This window comes from Rhododendron vialii, chromosome 8a, assembly GCF_030253575.1.
Source record: "Rhododendron vialii isolate Sample 1 chromosome 8a, ASM3025357v1".
In the NCBI taxonomy this organism is placed as follows: domain Eukaryota; kingdom Viridiplantae; phylum Streptophyta; class Magnoliopsida; order Ericales; family Ericaceae; genus Rhododendron; species Rhododendron vialii.
Window position 1 is genome coordinate 8806797 of NC_080564.1, and position 19502 is coordinate 8826298.

General features: G+C 36.6%; 1 protein-coding gene across 3 annotated transcripts; it reads left to right on the top strand.

Moving 5' to 3' along the window:
• Positions 1-6850: 6850 nt before the first annotated feature.
• LOC131335633 (MADS-box transcription factor 23-like) lies at positions 6851-18387 on the top strand. Of its 3 annotated transcripts, none has more exons than XM_058371082.1 (9): positions 6851-6931; positions 7074-7277; positions 11396-11474; positions 14593-14654; positions 15926-16025; positions 16150-16191; positions 16282-16365; positions 16482-16654; positions 17258-18387. In XM_058371082.1, the coding sequence occupies exons 2-9, from the start codon at positions 7096-7098 to the stop codon at positions 17259-17261; spliced, it is 726 nt and encodes a 241-aa protein (XP_058227065.1). In that variant the 5' UTR covers positions 6851-6931; positions 7074-7095; the 3' UTR covers positions 17262-18387. The 3 variants fall into 3 exon arrangements, with proteins under 3 accessions (XP_058227065.1, XP_058227066.1, XP_058227067.1); XM_058371083.1 differs by having other exon boundaries at positions 16503-16654; XM_058371084.1 differs by having other exon boundaries at positions 16282-16323; positions 16503-16654.
• The last annotated feature ends 1115 nt before the right edge of the window (positions 18388-19502 follow it).

The window sequence follows — 19502 nt, forward strand, 5'->3', positions numbered from 1 at the left end:
GCAATTGGGTGTCCTTCTTGCATGAGCACAGCTCCCAAACCTTTACCAGATGCATCAGTTTCAACCACGAATAGTTTAGTGTAGTCAGGTAGCGCCAATACTGGTAATGTGGTCATAGCAGTCCCGAGTTCATTAAAAGCTGAGATTTTAGTAGTTTCTGCAGATACACCCTTGTCAGAAACTAAATGCCCCAAGTATTCTACTTCTTGTTTGGCAAATACGCACTTTGACCTTTTAGCATAGAGCTGATGTTTCTGCAGTAGCCTTAGTGTCTGGTCCAAATGCCTCAAATGGTCCCCAAATGTACTAATATATACCAATATATCATCAAAGAAAACCAAAATGAAATCTCTGAGGTATGCTTTAAAGACCTCATTCATGAGACTTTGGAAAGTAGAAGGAGCATTAGTCAATCCAAAAGGCATTACTACAAACTCATAATGTCCTTCATGAGTTCTAAAAGCTGTTTTTGGAATGTCAAGTGGGAACACTCTAATTTGATGGTATCCAGCCCGTAGGTCCAATTTAGAGAAGTACTTAGCTCCACACAACTCATCCAGCAATTCATCTATGGCAGGAATAGGAAATTTGTCCTTAACAATGATAGTGTTCAAAGCCCTGTAGTCTACACACACACGCCATGTTCCATCTTTCTTCTTAACTAATAAAACAGGTGAGGAATAAGGGCTTACACTAGCTTGTATTACCCCTGATGTTAGCATTTCCCTTACTTGTTTCTCTATTTCAGTTTTTTGAAAATAGGTGTACCTGTATGGTCTTGAATTGGGTGGCTCAACTCCTGGTTTTAATGGAATGTGATGGTCATGTGTTCGTGAAGGAGGTAACTCCTCGGGTTCTTGAAATACTCCATCATACTTGGCTAACAACTGCTGCACTTCAAGGCTTGTAGGTTCAAACTGCTCTTCAACTTGCAAAGCAAAGACTTGTGCCACCAGTCCTTGTGGTTGTTTGAGAAGTAGCTTCTGCATTTTTTCTGGGCCAACCACCTACAATACTTCCTTCTTCCCCCCTCTTAGAACATGCCTCCTTTCATTAAGAGAAAAATCCATACACAAGTTCTTAAAGTCCCATTTAACTGGTCCTAAAGTTGCCAACCACTGTATGCCCAGAACCATATCACAACCCTTGAGCTGTAGGACCCTCATATCAGCTTGGAAAACTGTGCCTTGCATTTCCCACTTGAAGCCTTTACAAAGTGTTGTGCTAATCATTTTAGTTCCATCTGCCACAGATATAGGTAGTGGATCTGTTTCTGTAGTTTGCACACCTGCCCTCTTGATCACTTCTAGGTTAAGGAAATTGTGGGTACTTCCTGAATCGATCAAAATTATAATCAGCTTTTTCTTAACATTGCCTTGAATCCTCATTGTCCTGTAAGAAGTTGAGCCAGTGAGAGCATTAATTGAAATCTGTAATTCCTCATTCTGTTCCTGAGGTTCCTCTTCTTCCTCATCTTGAAACTGCTCCAGTTCTTGGTCCTCCTGCTCCCCATCCAAGGCATACAACTGTTTTCTCTTGCACTGGTGTCCCCTAGTGTATTTTTCATTACACTTGAAACACAATCCCTTGGCCTTTTTCTCCTCTAATTCCTTTGGAAGCTCCTTCCGCACAGGGTTTGAGTAATTACTAGGCTTGAACTGGTTAGGGAAATTGGATTCCCCTATCCTGATCCCTTGTCTGGTTTTCTTAGTTAAAGCCTCAATGCTATACTCCTGAAGTTTGGCCAGACTAATGGCCTGGGATATGGTCGTAGGTCTGAACATCAAAACATTAGCCCTAATTTCTTCCTTAAGCCCACTGATAAAACAACTAGTAAAAAAGGTTTTAGGCAAATTTAGGGTTTTGTTGGCCAAGATTTCGAATTGTTCCTGATACTCCTTAACATATGCAATTTGTCTAAGCTTTGTCAATTCTCCAACAGCATCCTCATACAAATCTGGCCCAAATCGAGTAATAAGCCCTTGTTTAAACAAATTCCAGTTGACTACACAGTGGGTTTTCTCGAACCACTGATACCATTGTATAGCTTTTTCCTCCAAATGCAAGATTGCTAACCTCACTTTATTGTTGTTATCAATGGAATTATACTCAAAAAACCTCTCGCATTTATAAACCCACCCACTAGGATCTTCACCAAAAAACTTAGGAAAATCAATCTTGGCATACCTGGTACCAAAAGCAGGAGAAGATTGAGATTGTGGTTGATCGAATTCACGGTGAGAAGACCCAATAATCTCCAATTGGTTGTCTCGTCCCTTCGGTGCTTCTTGAGGCTGTTTCTTTCCATAGATATGAGCAGCTATCTGATCGTATTTCAGAGTAACAGCAGTGAGCAATTCCTTAATATCCCCCAAATCTTTCAAAGAATGCTTGATTTCCCCCATTTCCTTGCCGTGATCCTTCAACGAATTCTTGATTTCTTCCATCTCGGTACTGTGAACTTCGTAACCCTCCTTAAGCAGACGAATAGATTCATCCAATCTCTTAAATTCTTGGCCTCTAGTTCCATCGGCCATTGCAATGGCTCTCCACAGGCGAAGAAAAGCCTGGCTCTCGATACCAATGTAATGACTAAGAAGAAGAAAGCTTTGGAAAAGTAATGGAAAAAGAAGGACAGATTCTTATTCCAACCCAATGATTTTACAGAAGAAAATTACATGCCCTTACTTCCTCTCGTTTCCACTACTTATAGCATGGGTATAAAGCAACAGGAAAAACAGTTACACAGTAACAGAATTACAAGAAGCACGCACCAGCTCAGCTAGCCCTAACTAACTAACCAACTTCCCTTCTGCTAAGGGAAGTAACGACCACTGAGAAAAGAAAAAACAAACTCTTGGTAATTCTCTCTGATCATGACAAAAATCTCTTCCGAGCAACCCCAAGATCGAACCTCTCTCTCTCTCTCTCTCTCTCTCTCTCTCTCTCTCTCTCTCTCTCTCTCTCTCTCTCTTTCTCACCCACCTACGTACGTACAACGCCAAGCTGAACCCACCAACGACGCCATCGCTACCTACCTCTACAAATCCACCTTCAAATGCAAAGAAATCCTTTGATTGCAGATATTGTTTTGAATTGGTAAACCAGTGAATAGTGCCTCGTGCTTTGTCGCGAGGTACTGTAGCATTTTGGTATTGTGACGAGCCTTGAATGAGGCTGATGGAGGGGTGTTTTATTGTTTTCACTGGCTACTTTGGTGGAGAAGAGGGAGTAGAGAGAGATAAAGATGTGGATGCTCTTACAAGCTTGTCTTCAAACATAGACTAATGGGAAGTGTTACAATACACACTCTTTATTTGGGTGTACATGTATCATATGCACCTTCATTAAAACACACCAAAATATTATGATTTCGAAAATATTATGAATCTATCGCTAAAAAGTTACGAATCATATTGATGAAAAGTTACAAATTTTTAATATAAAAGTTACGATATGAAATAAAATGTTATGAATGACCAGTCTTACAAGAAATTTTTTATGAGGTGGCACAATATGAACCACACAATAATTGCATATAGTACGCATTTTAAAGGGGTGTATATTGAAGATTTTCCTAGACTATTTGTCTAGAACATGTTGATGTCGGAGTAGTTTTCTACAAGCTCAACTTGGTTCATTTGCCACCCTTTGCTACTGGAATTTTTGTAAATTTTTTGGCTTTTATTCTTAGAAAGCAATTTACTGATCATTTCCATTGTGAAATATGAGAAAAGAGATACTTTATTGACTTCGATAATAAAACTATACAATGTGCCCTCTATTTATACAAGAGATCGAGAGAGAGAGCCTAATTAGGGAGGAAATCAAACTAATTAACTATGGAATAAAATCATCCTAATTACAATCAAATCACAATCACAATCTCAATATCACAACATTATCACGATATTATTTATCATACCTATTTATTCTAACTTCTACAATACAATGGTAAAAGTAGAAGGGAACAAAGTGGGTGTTGCTAATTAATGCCAAATCTGATTTTGTTAATACCAAAAAGGCATTAAGAAAAGCAGTGACATTGTCTGTTTCCAAACAAATCAAATCGCAATGCTTCTATAAAAAAAAAATTCCGTTTCAAAAAAAACAATCCAATCACAAGTGAACGCGAATTAATCCATCTATTATATTGTAGCAAGGGAGCTAGACCCCATAATTTTCATTTATTTTCATTTTCTGAGAAGGTGAGTATAAGTTTCAAGTTTTGGATATCTAATTAGGGTTGGTGATTTGGCTTAACCACTAAGTAAATATAGAGAAGATGGCCTCTATATATACGCTATTTAGTACATCTCCTTTTTACCTAAATTTGGAAATTTCAAAAAACAAAAGATGTTCCGTTTCCTAGAAATATGATTTTCTTCGACTTTTAATTTGGTAGGTAAGAAGTATGCCTCCAGATTAATAGTAATTTAATTAATATGCGCCAAATCACTTTTTACCTAATTGGAAACCAAAAAATGACTCTTCTTCTCTATAGGATTATCTTAGTTTATCTTAATTTTTGGTTGGTTTAGCTACTAACCATCAATTGCATGCTGAGGAGCAAAGTGACAAACGGAAAAGAATGGCATCCTAGTTTTTACCTAATTTGGGAGAACTTTCAGCTCCAACCGCCTACCCTCCGTTATAAATTTCTTCTTGATTGGCAATGTCATTTAAGGTCTTCTGCATTATAGTTTTTTTATAACGGTCTTGCTATTGTGGGCTGACGATAAACACACTAGAAGACACGAAAAATATGTATTTCTGGTTATTTTTTACACCATTTAATACACATTCACACACATCCTATTGTCACCTCATTTCTACACCCTGTAATATACATTCACACACCAAAGATACACCGAAATTATGAGTCTTCTAACACCGTCGCTAAATTTAGCCAAAGAGATTTAAGATTCAACTAGAGATAGGAACTAAAATAAAATCCGCACATGTACATAATTAAAATTACTCCATATGTAACTCAAAATTTTGGATGAAGAAGTAAGAAATATTAAGTCAAATTAAATAACCCCTTAACTTGTACGGAGTATATTGCGATTAGGATAAGAGCAGACAATAGGTTAGAAAGAGTTTTTAACAGCAAAAGCATTGATAACAGCAAACAATTGAAGCACGGCTCTTTAAGTCTTTTTTATTTATTTTATATACATACATACATACATACATGGCTTTTGTAGTACTCCAACCACATCAATAGGTTTGTCAACCTCCTGCTTATTTTCCCTTTTTTAGGATTCATAACCCTCTTTGGTATATTTTGGAAGATGAGGGGTATATTTTGGAAGTTGAATAAAATTTCCAAATGGGGTGTAGTAAGAGAATGGATTTAGAAAGAACTTTTTCGGGTTCAAATAGAATCACTCGTAATTTAATGGTTTCAATGGTGGTCGATCCTTAACACTATATAGTTATGTGAGTTCTAGACCAGTGAACAATATCTTCAATGTACACCATGGCATAGAAAGTTAAGTGGTGGTACAATAACAAAATGTATGCTTCACATTTTGAATATTTTCTCGAGTAATGCTACAAACCCTGACAAATTATTCCAAAAATGCACCCCCACCCCCGCCCTCCCCCCCCCCCCCCCCCCCCCCCCCCCAAAAAAAAAAGAAAAGAAAAGAAAAGAAATCATTGGTTCTAAACTATTAATTTCTTTTTTCAGGCTAATTGTGGGGGCACTTGCAATTATTGTATCTTCTCGTGTGACATCATCACACTAAACGTTCAATGGACTCCACATTTAAAGATTCTATCAATACATTAACACAAGAAATGGCATCCAAACATGGTACTCAAAATGTAATCTCTAATCATTTAGGGTAATATATATATATATATATATATATATATATATATATATATATATCACATTCTGCACACATTGAGTAGCTCAGATTATAAAAATTTGATCGAAAACTATGAGATTGAAATTTTGAGTGTTTTTTTGAGTGTCCCTTAAACCGTCACTTATATATATATATATATATATATATATATATATATATATATATATATATATATATATAAAAGGGGCAGCCATGCAGTTGAAAGCAGTGGATGCTTAATTAATCATTGTGTACCAGACTGCGTAAAATCCAATTGTGCATAGATAGGTGCATGGGGCGCAGTTTGGGGTCCCACACAAATGATTCAAATCGTTCATTAATTTTTTAATTATTTTTTGAGGCGTCCTGCAATGTGTAACTCAATCATATAACTAAAAGCACTTAATCTAATCTTTCTACTTTTCCTTCAAAATTCAGAATCCTGAATTTTGAAGAAAAGTTAGAGTGAAATATAGAACACTTAAACTCATACGATTGAGCTGATTTTCAATAGGTCGAGTCAAAAAAATATTTAAAATTATTTGAACAACTTAGATCATTTGTTTAGAACTCCGAAGTGGGTGCTCCGCTCACCCATCTTTGCACTGTGTACGCATACTTACTGCTTAACCCAGGAAATAAATTTTCCTATTTTAGAAGTATTAAAAGTAAGACTGTTAACCACACGTGTCGATGATAGATACCTGCTACGACGGCGCTATCAAAATAGTACCGGAAAATGAATATATATAAGCTGTGATTCGCCCCTCGGGTCACTCCAGTACTGGGTTTATTTTTATTTTTTCACCACTCCAGTACTGTTGAAGCACATTTTTAATGCATAATATGGGATTAGTTTAAGTTTAAACTAGTCTTTTTACTTAGCTGTTTAGATACCAAACTGCTCACATTAGCTGTGTGTCTTGTATTGCTCAAAACCCACTTTTTCTGCTTATAAAAAAGCTCTTGACTTTGAGAGGAAAGAAATCCCATTGACAGAAGAAGTACTCTCTCTCTCTCTCTCTCTCTCTCCATAGAAACCTAGTCTCATCTTTGAGAGCTGAATTAGTGTAAGGTTTCTGTCATTTCAAGTCTTCTTTCACTTTTTTTTGATGATATTCGATCCCATGTTCGAGTCGTACGGATCTCAATAATGCTCTTTCCCCTATGTACATGTATGTTCATATTAATTTATATTTGTTGTTGATTTAGAAACCCTAATCAAAAAGCGAGGATGGGTAGAGGAAAGATAGTGATAAGGAGGATCGATAACACCACGAGCAGGCAGGTGACTTTTTCAAAGAGAAGGAACGGGCTATTGAAGAAGGCAAAGGAGCTGGCGATTCTGTGCGATGCAGAAGTAGGTCTGGTCATCTTCTCCAGCACTGGCAAGCTTTATGAGTTAGCCAGCACCAGGTTTGAAAACTGCTTTTGGTAGATTTTCTTTTATATCATTATTATTGGAAAACATATTATCACGAAACACAGTTTAATCGGTGACCCAACCTTTCAGAGGTAATTAGCCTTTCCTAGATAGTCTTTTTCTCTATACCATTGCTCAAAATGTACTTCACTTGTCATTTTTCATGCATATTATTTACTAGCATTTAGATATATAATTATCATGTTTACTCATTGTAAAACATTGAGTGCATGGTTATCAAGTTCCAGAAAAATTGTGGCTTTGGAACATGAATAAATATATATATATTTGATCCACCAACTGTTTGGTTTTTGCACCCTATGCACAATTGGAAATCAATGGGAAGGTAATCTAGGGGAAACCATGCACATGGTATGTAAATAGGCTTGCAGAAGTTGGCGGAGATCGATCAATACCGGCCAACATGAACCTCCCAGCAAGCCATGAGTTTTTTTTTTTTTTTTTTCAATTAGCAAAAGTCAATATTGTTAAAATAGTTAGATTAGCACCTTGGAAGACAAGTTGAAATCCTAATCTCCTTTCTCATGACACCTAAGTGCACCCTAGTGGGCCCTTAGCAAGTGCTTAATTAGAAATGTAATGATCTTGACTGACGGAATTTGGAAATGTGCTTTTGTCAAGAGTACTAGGGAATTTGGAAATGAAATACTCCTTGAGAGAAATCATCTAAAAGAGAGGCAGGTAATTAGTTGACTAATTAATTAGGCATGGACTATGTACATGTTTTGAACTTAGTATTTGGAATGAGGACACTTGAAACTTCTGGGTTAGGAGAATAAGCTGTACTAGTTAAGACCCCTTTCTAGCTTTCCACACTGAACCTATTTGGGTAGTCTACTAGCTACTTAATGGTAGGCTCAAATGGTTGCAATGCATGAAACTTCTCTAGGGTGCAAAGACCCCTTTCTAGCTAGCTTTCTTCACACACAAATGCTTTCCTTTTCGTTTAGGTTGTATTTGGATCAACTACTTAGAAAAGAGAAGAAAAAAATAAAATAAAATAAAATAGCAATGGATCTAACCATTGTGAGTCTAACTTTTTCTATATTTATCTTCGTTAACCTAAACTTCAAAAAAAAAGATGTTATTCGTAATGAGCGAAGTCGTAAGTTCAGTGCTAAGATGTAGAACTAGCTAGATCGTATGTGTATGGAGAGATCTTCCATTTGAAATTCTCTGTTTCATATCCATTGCGAGTTGTATGAGTGATTAATTACTCGAGAGCCTAGGTAGGGGAATGCACTGTGAGGACTACATAAGAGAAATTACTTATATGAGACTGAGGAAATGGAACTTGATCATGCGTTTAGAGCCGATAGATCCAGTATTTCTGTCTCTATTTTGAATGTTTAATCAAATTCGTTATACGAATATACCCGGCGGCCAAATAGAAGATTCATTCTTCTAGTCCAAACCTTGCCTGATCTTTCACTCATCCAATGAAAACATAAACGTTTTTTTTTTTTAAATTAATAATTCAGTATGCCCGAGCCAACTAGTGTACCTCGTCTAGTCTCTAGGCGCCAAGATGCATGTGTGATGTGCTATTAAAGCTATTATCCATGAAATCTGATGTATGAATTCAAGTGTTAATGCTTAGAAATCGATGCAGCCTCTTGTTATATATTCACCTATTTACCTCGGACGTGAATTCTATCAGACATTGAAATAGACTTGAGGGAACTTGTGGAGTCTATCACGAATCACATTTTGTTGATTCAAGCCATTCATTTTATAGAGCGCTAAGTACGTATATCATCCAAACAAACAAAAAATCTTAAGAATTCTGACAAGATAACGTTGAGGATATATGTCATTACATTACATTTGTCTTGCACAAAATGAAAGGCGAGAAGTTTTGAACATTCATTTTTTTCTTAGAGAATGTGGTTTAATGAGAGATATCCACATTAGACTAAGCTGATTTATTACATGAATGCATGACCTAAATATTAAATTCACTAATTAATGATGAAAGGTCGAAATCATCAAATTATAACTTGTACTCATAGAGGCCTCAAATTTCCTCAAATCCATTTTGGAGAACTTGATAGAAGCCAATTCCATTTTCCCTCCTACTTATTTTTAGAAAAAAAAAAATTTAAAAAGTTGTTAAAAAGGGGTCTATAAGAAAATACAGTATCTACTATCTACAGCTAGCACCTTAAATATCATAAAAAAAAAATCACTAGAGCCCCTTCCCATTTAGTGCCTACTTCTAATTATTTCCCTCAGCCCCGATTGAATCCTACATGTGGCAGGGGTATCTTATCCCCTTCATAAATAATACCCTCAAAACTCATCCCGCATCAAAGGCCTCATGTAGATAGAGGTTGAGAATGATTGGTGCAAGTTGACGACACTGTAGGGAAAATATACAATACTTAAAAGCTTTTATTGGAATTTCAGACTATAGGACAAGATAGTCAAGAAAGCTAGTCCATTGTGTTAGGTAATTTGCCATTATTAGAGCATTCTATGAAGAAGAAAAAAAAGCAAAGAAAAGATACTCCCTATTTAATTTTTTATTTGGGGTCACCATAAGTCATGGCATCCTTATCTTGAACTGTTTTAATTTGGTTTAGAAAATTTTTTCTTCACTTCTCTGAAGAAGGGAAAAAAAAAGTCTGGAAACACAATTTTATTAGGAGCAGTCTCCGATGTATGTGAGACCTCCGCCACTTACATTGAACGGCTTTGGATGTGGTTGCGTCTCGAATTGTATTTTAAAGTTGAGTTCCTACCATCGGTCGAAGAGGAATCAAATATTAGAAACTTATATTTCTCCACTAGCCAATCCTTAACGTGGTATATGGTGTACTTTTGAGTTTTGATTCCTTGCTGCTGTTGAAAATATGGGCACGTCAATAATTTTCATATCGCGGATGCATTGCACCATTTACTATTCTATATATAAATAATATTTAGTTTTCTTTGTTCCTGTTGGATGTTGAATTGTTTTAAGTTATTTTAAGTGTAATTGTTTAGATGTTTAATTGTTTTTAGGCCTTTAGCACTATAGCCAAAAAAAAATTTAGGGAAATGATATTGGCACTCCAAAAATTAATGCAGGCACTCCAAAATCAGTATAATTCCAAAGTCATTTTCCTTTGTTTTTTGGAGTGCCTGCATCAATTTTTAAAATGCCAATATCATTTCCAAAATTTATTAGGTTCGTTTTGGCATGTGCCTGACGGCTCAATTTCAAAGGCCACCCCAAATGTCCCGAAATATCCAAACGAATCGAACTCCTCCGGTATCAGTCCTTTGATTTAATTCAGTTAAGATTGGTATAAAAATCATTCCTAAACCAATCGGACCCGAACCGGTTACGTTACACCCCTAAGTACACATAATGGATATATGCACTTACAACACAGACTACACTGCGGCATTGCGTCTCCATGTGTACCATTTGTGTGAAATATGATATAGTCAATACACGAGAGTCAAGTGAGATATATAGTAGAAAATTAAGAAGTGTGCATTTTATTTTCTTCCTGGGATTTGTTTTAAAATAAGTTGTGGGTCTTGTCGAAAAAAGCAAAATCAAAGGCTCCTGAGATCTCAACACTACTTGAATCTTATTAATTGTCCCTATTTCTCTTTGTATTTCAACACTCAGGTATGTCGGAATTATTATCACAATTTCATCCACGAAATATACACCCACACAAGAAAAATATAAACACCATATTTGCGTGGTTCGATGCAAATCTCTTACAACTACGGGAAAAAGAAAATTCATTACAAAATTAAAAGTAATTAAAATGTGAGATGAGAATACATATATCGATTCATACGTAAATAAATCCATATTGCAAATGCAGATATGTCCATGAACTACAAAATACTGTAACACAACACAAAATTGACAAAGTTAAAGTTACCGTGCGGGATCGATGTAGTGATTACTTCGTTTCCAACATACTTTTTTTCATTCCTGATGTTTCTTCAAAGATTCTCGTCCTATTTTAGTCTTCGCTGCGATGCAATTGCACGACACATTGCACTGCCACTCTCCGTTCTTAAAGGTGATAAATACAACTGCGCAATCTGATCAGATCACTCATATGTTTACTCTTGTCAGCATGAAAACAATAATTGAACGGTATAATAAATCCAAAGAGGAACATCATCAACTTCATAATCAAGATTCAGAAGTCAAGGTACGCTTCCTTTTAACACCCTATGTACCTTTGCAACTTATCCAGACGGACTAACGACGTGTTTGAGATATTGTTGCTTTGCCTGTAATGCATGAGTGCTGCGGATTTGTCACATATCTTGACAAGCCTGTCAAAATGAGATGTTCAATTTGTACCACATTATGCATGGATTCTAATATGGACAGTTACGAAACAGAAACTCGAAGTTGGATTTTATTTTTTTTTAGACCAGCTCAAGTTCCAATCTCGAAGGAACATATTCTGACCCATAATTTTTCACTTCCAGATTTATAACTCGTATCCCTTCATCATATAGTGAAAACCAAATTCTCCCTATGTAGTCCAAGCAAGATATGCATAGAAATATTGGTTAAATGCAGAACCAAAACAAGTAAAAAGTTCTCCTACAACATTGGTTTAGTTGTGCGCTAGCACCTTTGCTCGCTAATCCTGTATAGGAGCAGGCACGTCGCAGACATTAGGCGCAGCTCCAAAAGCGTGTGTAGGAATATAAGTGGCTAGAATGGTACCTGCCAGTGTTACATAGACTATTAGTGATCAGAAAACACTTAATGTACTACAGCAAGCAGAGAAATGGATTCATAGCATTCTAGAACTCTTTTTGGCTAAGAGGAACGAACTATCTTTTAATGGAATTAAGTCCACGAAGAAGTGCATCAAAATAACAGTGTCTATGAGAGTTGAACGAAACTCTCAACACTGTTTTCAAGCACTACTTTTTGCAAGATTGTCATTATCCAGAAATTTCGCAAAACCTCTATTTCTAACTCAGCTCCAAGTTTGTCCTACTCCAGCATCTTACTCGGAATGGGATGTGGAAATGTGGCAAAGCTTATTTCCTTGGCTAAGAAAGCACAACAGCAGTCACAAGAACACACTTGGGACGTCCTTGGCGTGTTTCTTAGTTAAAGAAAATATACTTATGGCAAATTCTAAAACCATATATAGCTTCCGTGTTCTAAATCTTTGAAACTTCACAAGGTAATGGGTCAAATAAATCAAGGTGTTATATGCTAGATGAATGGGGTGAATTGTTTCTCACCTTGCAGAGTCTTTTACTCCGAGATTCAACAATCTGGTAAAAATACTCAAATGGTTCAATACTTATGTCAATAGATGGTCAAAAATTCATCGGTTGATACTGAATCGACATCCAGATCCACTAAGTAGACATCAAATGTATATTACGGCTTGAGTGCACTAGTAACACTGGTTTATACTACATTATTTCAACTCGAAATAAGTGTGAATCCTTTCATATCATCAGTTGTTTCTATCAACCCAGGAAACAAGTGCTAAGGTTAGTAACAATTTTCCTTTTCTATAACAACTTGAGCATTTAGTTTCGACAACATGCCTATTTTTAACTTACCCCCCCCCCCCCCCCCCCAAAAAAAAGCCTATTTTTTAATTTCGACTGCACGTGTTTGGCCCACTTATGAAAGAGAGTTTGGTCACAGGGAGGGGGCATATTGAAAATATAAAGGAAAAAAGTTACTAGACCCTCTAGCAACTTAAGCTTTCGAATGAGTTAGCGGTCAACAATTCAACAGTAAGCGAGTGCCTAATTGCTCCACAAATAGGTAAGATGCACACGTTATGCTGCGAAGTTTCTCTGGATGATGGCAAAATGGTTGACATGATTCCATTATTAGATAGTCCGTTTGTCTTGACTGAATGGGATTGTAGAATAGAACACATCCCCAACTAAAATAGAAAGTTTGCTGCTGGATACTTTTGAGGATCATGTATACAAACGACATGCCGAATTTGTTTAATGGCTTCTTCTCGCAGGTAGCAAGATATAGAGACTTGAACAGAAAAGCAAGTTCTGCATATTACTTGCGTAATAAGTACAAGCTAACCTGAAGTTGATCCCTATAAGGACCAACAAAAACCTAATCACTACTTTGATCAGATCTTCTCTTATAGTGCCTGGATGTATAATAAGTAAAATGCATGAGCTGATTGGAGAAAGGAGCAGTAATTTCAAAACAAAGGAGAAGGAATGACTTCAAACTTCTTCAAAGCTTGTATTTAGATAAAAAGGTACATCCACTATGAGGACCATACAAGGGCCCATGTTTCTTGGGTAAGAATTAGTGGGAGAAATTAGTTAAGTCATGTATGCTCAAAAAATGCACACTAGTATTTGAGATTATGTCAAGTGAATAAAACATAGACAAAACATATATATGATTGCAGAATTTGGCATGTTCAGGAACTCCAGCTCACTTTACCATCAAACTTTTTCCCTATCCCGAGAAAAATTATTGGAGTTTTTAACATTGGTACGCTAGAATGGGTAGCCCCCTATGTAGCACTGACAAGGACACGAGACACAACACAACACAGACACTACACCAATACTCTGGCACATAAAATTTAAAAAATTAGAGGATACGACGCGTTGGGGGACACGTTATGGAAAATATTTATGTACACAACCATATGAATAATTTATAAAACAAGGCTCTAATTGTAAACATGTTACGCCATATATACCTTAAGTCATATCTATCACTCCCAAAAGTATTTGAACAACAAGCGTTTCGTCATTTATCTGTCATGCGTCACATACAAAAAATACTTTCGTACCTTTTGAATAGAGTCTACTATTTCGTTTAACACCCCTCGCTTGTTTTGCAAGTGTCCAGAGCAATTTTTAAAAACGCTGACAAAAAATAGGATACTTTTGCTGATAAAAAAAAAAAAGGAGACACAGGTCTGGTGAGTGTCGGTGTCCGGCAAGTGTCCACACTGGCATGTGATCTTCGTGCTACATAGGTAGCCCCTCAAAAACCAATTCAAGGGGAAAAAGAAGGATGTCAAAATGTTGATTCTAGCTACAATCAAAATATTCGAGAACAGTTTGAAACCTGATGGAAGTACTATGGCCCAAGCCAGTGCAACAAAATGGTTTAGTAACTTGGCTTATATCTTGAGTGAGCATATCTCATCCTAATTCCTATCATGTTAGTTTTGTTTTAGCGTCATGCATTCGTGCTACATTCATTGACTAGATTTTTAAATAAGCAGATTATGTTTGAAAACTCACATTCTCTGTACACTTAATCTGTGACATCATACTTGTTAGTTTTGGCAAAGGGAAGCAGCGCTCTTGAGGCAACAACTACACAACTTACAAGAAAATCATAGGTAAAACTATTCTTCCTTGGTAATCTTTTCTTATTCAATCATGAATAAACTTGTACGTAGATTGAAGACTTCATAAAATAATAGTCGGGTATGTCAAAAGGATCATTCTTAAGTTATTTTAACATATCTCTGATATCTTAGATGATCATATAGCCAGAAAATCGTGAAGAGTAACAAGTTGTAGCTATGACACATATTGACTATTACAAAAACAGAAACCAACATATAACATGAATGCATGGTCAACACATTGATAGCATCTAGTACTTTATGGAACTACAGCGCTTGACAAGTTTACCAAAAAAATATTATTAGGAAAATAAGTGTATCTGATGAAGATTTTACATATGTATCTGTGATGGGGATCGCATAAGACCCAAGATCACTCCCACGTACATGAAGCGCGGACAAAAGAATTCATAAATATTGATCTTTGATATATTTTATTTTAGGAAGCAAATATGTTATTTAGGAATCTATTGTTTATTTTAATTTTGGAAATATGTTTATTTCCAGTTTGGAAACATTGTAACTAGCCTATAAATACTAGGCTTGTTAACCTTCATAAGTTACATTTGACATTGAAAATAAAGATTGAGCAAGAATTAGGGTTTTCTTTTCTTTGGTTCGTTTTCTTTTATTTTGTGAGTTCATTTGCGCCGGCCAGCCGGTGTCAAGTGTCAATCTGATAAAGATTTTACTCTTTTTCTCCATTTTGCTGTATCAAAAAAAAAAATTCAACAACCAGGAAACATACGCTTACCAAGGTATTCTCCAAATCGAAGTTGAAATTGGACAACCTTTCACTCGGCTTGAAGAGGCCAGCTAAATGCCTCAAAAGAAAGACATGGAGTGTATCGCTTGATTTAAATCTATAAGGAACATATTCAAAGGACCTGTACAAACTCTCAAAAGCATTAAACTCATTGGAAACAACATACCCTCAAATCAAGCGGAAAAAAAAATTACAACTCAATAAATATTTGTCAATCAAAATTGCAAACAAAAATAGGGGGACTCTAGTGTCTAGGACATTCCACCTTTGCTCGTTGATTGGTTGCTTCTCTGACTAGGGGCCAAAAGAATGATTAGCAAGCAGTTAAATTCCTAACGAAGGCTGGAAAAATCTAGAAAATCCCTATGCCTTGTTAGACACGTGATGTAACATTGCATTCCCCATATCTCTGGTACAAAAAAGACTACTATGATTAGTATACGAAACATGCCTGACATTTGATAGCCAAAGAAAGATAACACTTTTGATGAGACAGACAATTGATGGGAGAAGAACTTTATGGTTTGAGTGTCAAAGATCTACAAAATCTTGAGAACCAATTGGAGACAAGTTTGCAAGGTGTCCGCATGAAAAAGGTAAGAACCCCTTAGTCTTAAAGAATGCTGAACAGTTGAGCTCATGGTGGCCTTCTATGAAGAACTTCTGTTATTGCTGATATGATTTTTCTACTTACATTACATGGTTTTCCAACTTCTACAGGACCAGATTCTAATTGATGACATACAAGAGCTAAATCGAAAGGTCTCTCCAAATGAAAGCTGTTACTTTACTCAAAACTTTTGACTATGATAATTTCTGCTATGAAAGCTAATCTTTGTTGGATTTATGCAGGGAAACATCGTACATGAAGAGAATATTGAACTCTACAAGAAGGTAAACCTCCTTCGTCAAGAAAATGTGGAGTTGTATAAAAAGGTATCTCGTTGGACTGCAAACTAAAATCTTATCACAATCCTGAATAGACTCATACATTACAATCACTACCATCAAACAGTTAAAATGTATACGTGTGTAATTAGTTTCCTGACCAGGCACATGGTTTCCTGTCTCAGGTTTATGACACAAGGGATGTGATAGCGGTGACTGGAAGCACCCACAATTCATATGGTTTCAGCATCGGAGAGGACTCATATGTGCCAATCCATCTACAGTTAAGCCAGCAACCACAGAATCATGAGATACCAGCAAGGGCTAGGAGATCCAGGTAAAAGTCCTCTCCTCCTCTGCACGCCCTAGGAAAGCAAGTTACTAATCTGAAGCGTTCCATGCAGTCTTTGATCCCAATGATATCTAATCAAATGTTACACAGTGCATAAGAACAACAATCGATTCGAAGCTTTCTTCTTTTCTTTCCGAGAACATGCAGTCCCTCTGCCCAAAAAATAAGGGTAATTACCATGCATAACCTAGGGTTGGCCCCAAAAGGTCAAGCACCTCATGGGGGTTCGAACTTGTGATCTTCGCTTTCTGAGATGCTTGTCACGACTCAACTTGCCACTAGGCTAAACTCTCTGGGTTCACCCAAGGCTCTCTTAACAAATGTATAGCATGGAAATGAGCGGTGGTTTATCAACGAATATGTTTTATGCTGGCAGCATTATAGCATTTTCACAATGCAGCAAGCACATTAGGCCACATGACTAACTTGTTTACATCCAGTAACTAAAGTCTCAATGTTCTCAGCTTCTCACTAATCAAAGTTGAACAAAAGAAGAAACCCATGAACCGGATAAATTTGGTTCCTTAAATCACTTCAGTGTAAATCTAGAAAAGTACATTGATTTGCTTACAATTGCCTTGCTCACAGGTGAACACGCTTGTTCCATCTCAAGATGACCAGACCTCTTGTTCTGTGAAGACGTTCCGACTATTTGCATTCAATTGATGTGTACTTCTGTATCAAACTTTAACTAAAAAGTACATAATGATGGTAGCCATCATTTATCGATGCTACCCAGCATTTACTCCATGGAGTATGTTGTGCATAAAAAAAATGCCACTCTGCACATATAATGCAGAGCTGAGGTCTGTATCAAGTCTCCTCCCTCCCAACTCCCTCAATTAACAACTGCATGCCACAAGCAACGTTATAAGGCTCTGTTGTGAATGCTATGAACTACTATTCTGTATTTACAGAATGGTGTACCATTAGAGAAGTCTACGTTGTGAGGGTTTGTGGTTATTTCAACTTTTCATTTATGTTGGTTTTTTGTTCCGAGGCTTTGTGTGGTCAGAAAGGTTATGAGGTTTTGTGTTATGAGGTTATGAGGTTTTATGGCCAGGAAGGTTATGAGGTTTTATTTCGAGGCTTTGTGGTCAGAAAGGTTATGAGGCTTTGTGGTTTGTTGTGAGGGTTTTGTGATCAGAAAGGTTATGAGGTTTTGTGGTGTAGTATAACATTATGTGGTGTTAGTTAAGAATCGTTGTGGTGTAGCTACGACCGTGCGTATGCAATTCACACTATTATGGGCGAGTATTGTAGCCTTTACCCTATTGACAAGGACCAACACCATCCAATGTCCTTTTGCTTATCTTGCAAACAGCAGCAGAACGGCATCTCGTTGATGTACATTGGTCATACAACTGATACAAGACCCAACAAGAGTAAATCGCGTATATCCTATTTGAACAACAGTAAAGTACCATTGGCAGAAGAGTGGAGAAAATTACATTTTATGTCCACTTCAAAGATCATCCAAAAGAAGGAAACTGTAAAGAAAGCTTCAGGTTCCAACGGCCTTTTTTTCCCCTGTTTTTAACTTCCAAAACTACTGATGTCTGAACGTTTTTACATATATCCTTCTCTTTTACGTTCCAACATAGTAAATCAGGCAGGCAAGCAGGCTCAGGAACATCAAGCTCTATGGCATTTTTGCTTTTGATTTTTCTACATATCTACCTTTTTTACTACAACCAAAAGAAGAGGGGGAAAACAGGCCTTTTTTCCCAGTTTTTTCTCTGTGCTGCCCCTTTCTTTTTCTTACACGTTTTCATATTTAAAAGGAAACTTTCCTAGTTCTATATGCAGGAACAAAGTATCTAAAAACACTATCGCAAACTCAACCATTAAACGCAGATTGACTATATTAAGAATTGTTGGCTGGAGATTTTCCTCCGACTTCTTGACCTCTAATCATAATGCCTATTCTATACAAGACAACCGGAGCAAGGTAGAAAATCCATATGCAGTAAAAAAAAAAAAAAGTACCGCTAGAATCTGAAACTAAATTTAGAAAAGATCACAGCATGGAATCGCACAAAAGATCTCCATCTAAAAGGATGGTAATAAAGGGACAACACATAAGACTTCACTAAGTATATCTCGGCAAATAAGGAATTATCCAAGTAAGATGGAGGTACAGAACCTTCTAAATATCCTAATAAGAGCTGAAATAGACCTATGGGGCTCACCTCGGAGGAACTGAGGAAATCATAAATGAAATTTTATCCCTCAATTCTGTTTTCCATATCATGTGGTAAATGAGCAGCAGACATGCTTAAATAAACAACAAATGTGATCAAATTGAGGATATACACAGGCTGCAACAATGAACAAGCATTATAAGTAACCCCGAAAGTGTATAGTGTGATGTTACTCTGTATCCAGCTGACTGATTAAGTAGGTGACTCACAAGTTCAGCGAATTCCCAGGGAGAACTGCAACAGGACAAGTAAATCAAACAACCAGATCAAATATCTTTATGCTTGATTAATGAATTTGAGCAACACCAGAACATCCAATCAATGACATCACTCAAATAACATTTTCAGGAAGAAAAAAAATAGACACATTAAACAAGGGAAATAGTTTCTCTTGAGCCCACAACTGGATCATGTTGTTGGGGCATATGGCACCCACCACGCGTTCTGTTATGATGATCCGATCCTTTCATTTTATAGGCTCCAGGGCATCGATCATCCACTAACAAAATCAACTTGACAAACAATTATAGCCACATGATTTAATCGCACTTTAACCAGGAAATTGTATGACAACTATGATTTTAAACTAAACCATTCATCTTTCTTATTCTGGTAAATGAATGTAATCA